This window comes from Nanorana parkeri, unplaced genomic scaffold (assembly GCF_000935625.1).
Source record: "Nanorana parkeri isolate BGI_ZX_2015 unplaced genomic scaffold, ASM93562v1 scaffold2136, whole genome shotgun sequence".
In the NCBI taxonomy this organism is placed as follows: domain Eukaryota; kingdom Metazoa; phylum Chordata; class Amphibia; order Anura; family Dicroglossidae; genus Nanorana; species Nanorana parkeri.
The window spans coordinates 155,453-155,995 of record NW_017308404.1 but is presented as its reverse complement, the minus strand read 5'-3'; the positions used below and the strand labels follow the sequence as shown (position 1 = coordinate 155,995).

The window sequence follows — 543 nt, the reverse complement described above, 5'->3', positions numbered from 1 at the left end:
ATGAGGGGGGAGGTTGCACCATATTGGCCCCCCATGTCTGTGCTCCGGCACCTCAGGCGATATGGTGTTGCTCTGGCCGGTGGTCGGGATCAGAGTGTCAGCTCACCGACTCACTTTGTGTTCTTTGCTTTGTCTGCAGGAAGGGCTTGTCCCAGTCCGCACTCCCATACAGACGCAGCGTTCCCACTGTAAGTACTCCCATCCAGTGTAAGTACCTTCTGTGTCTGGTCAGTACTGAGCACTGTGGAGGTCCCCTCCGGATCTGAGGCCTTTCCTGCGTGAGGGACGAGGGATCCCCCCCCAAATGAGGTCCATAGAGACGGAGCGCCAGTGCTGACCTCACTTTCTTTATTTTATTTCCTCCATATATATATTTTCTTCTCTCAGTGGCTGAAGCTGACGTCTGATGATGTGAAGGAACAGATTTACAAACTGGCCAAGAAGGGTCTGACCCCATCCCAGATTGGTGAGTGTGGGAAGAAGGGTCTCATTGTATGGGGTGGCTCTGGGATTGGGGGTCCTCATTGGACGGGGTGGCTCCAG

The 543-nt window shown here is 54.3% G+C and overlaps 1 protein-coding gene across 1 annotated transcript in view; it reads left to right on the top strand.

The window, feature by feature from the left end:
• The window catches only part of RPS13 (ribosomal protein S13), a 3,138-nt gene that overhangs the window by 1,129 nt on the left and 1,466 nt on the right, over positions 1 to 543 (top strand). Inside the window, exons 2-3 of the mRNA XM_018572802.1 lie at positions 140 to 188; positions 388 to 492. Coding sequence (XP_018428304.1) covers positions 140 to 188; positions 388 to 492 — 154 coding nt within the window. The remainder of the gene's footprint in view (positions 1 to 139; positions 189 to 387; positions 493 to 543) is intronic.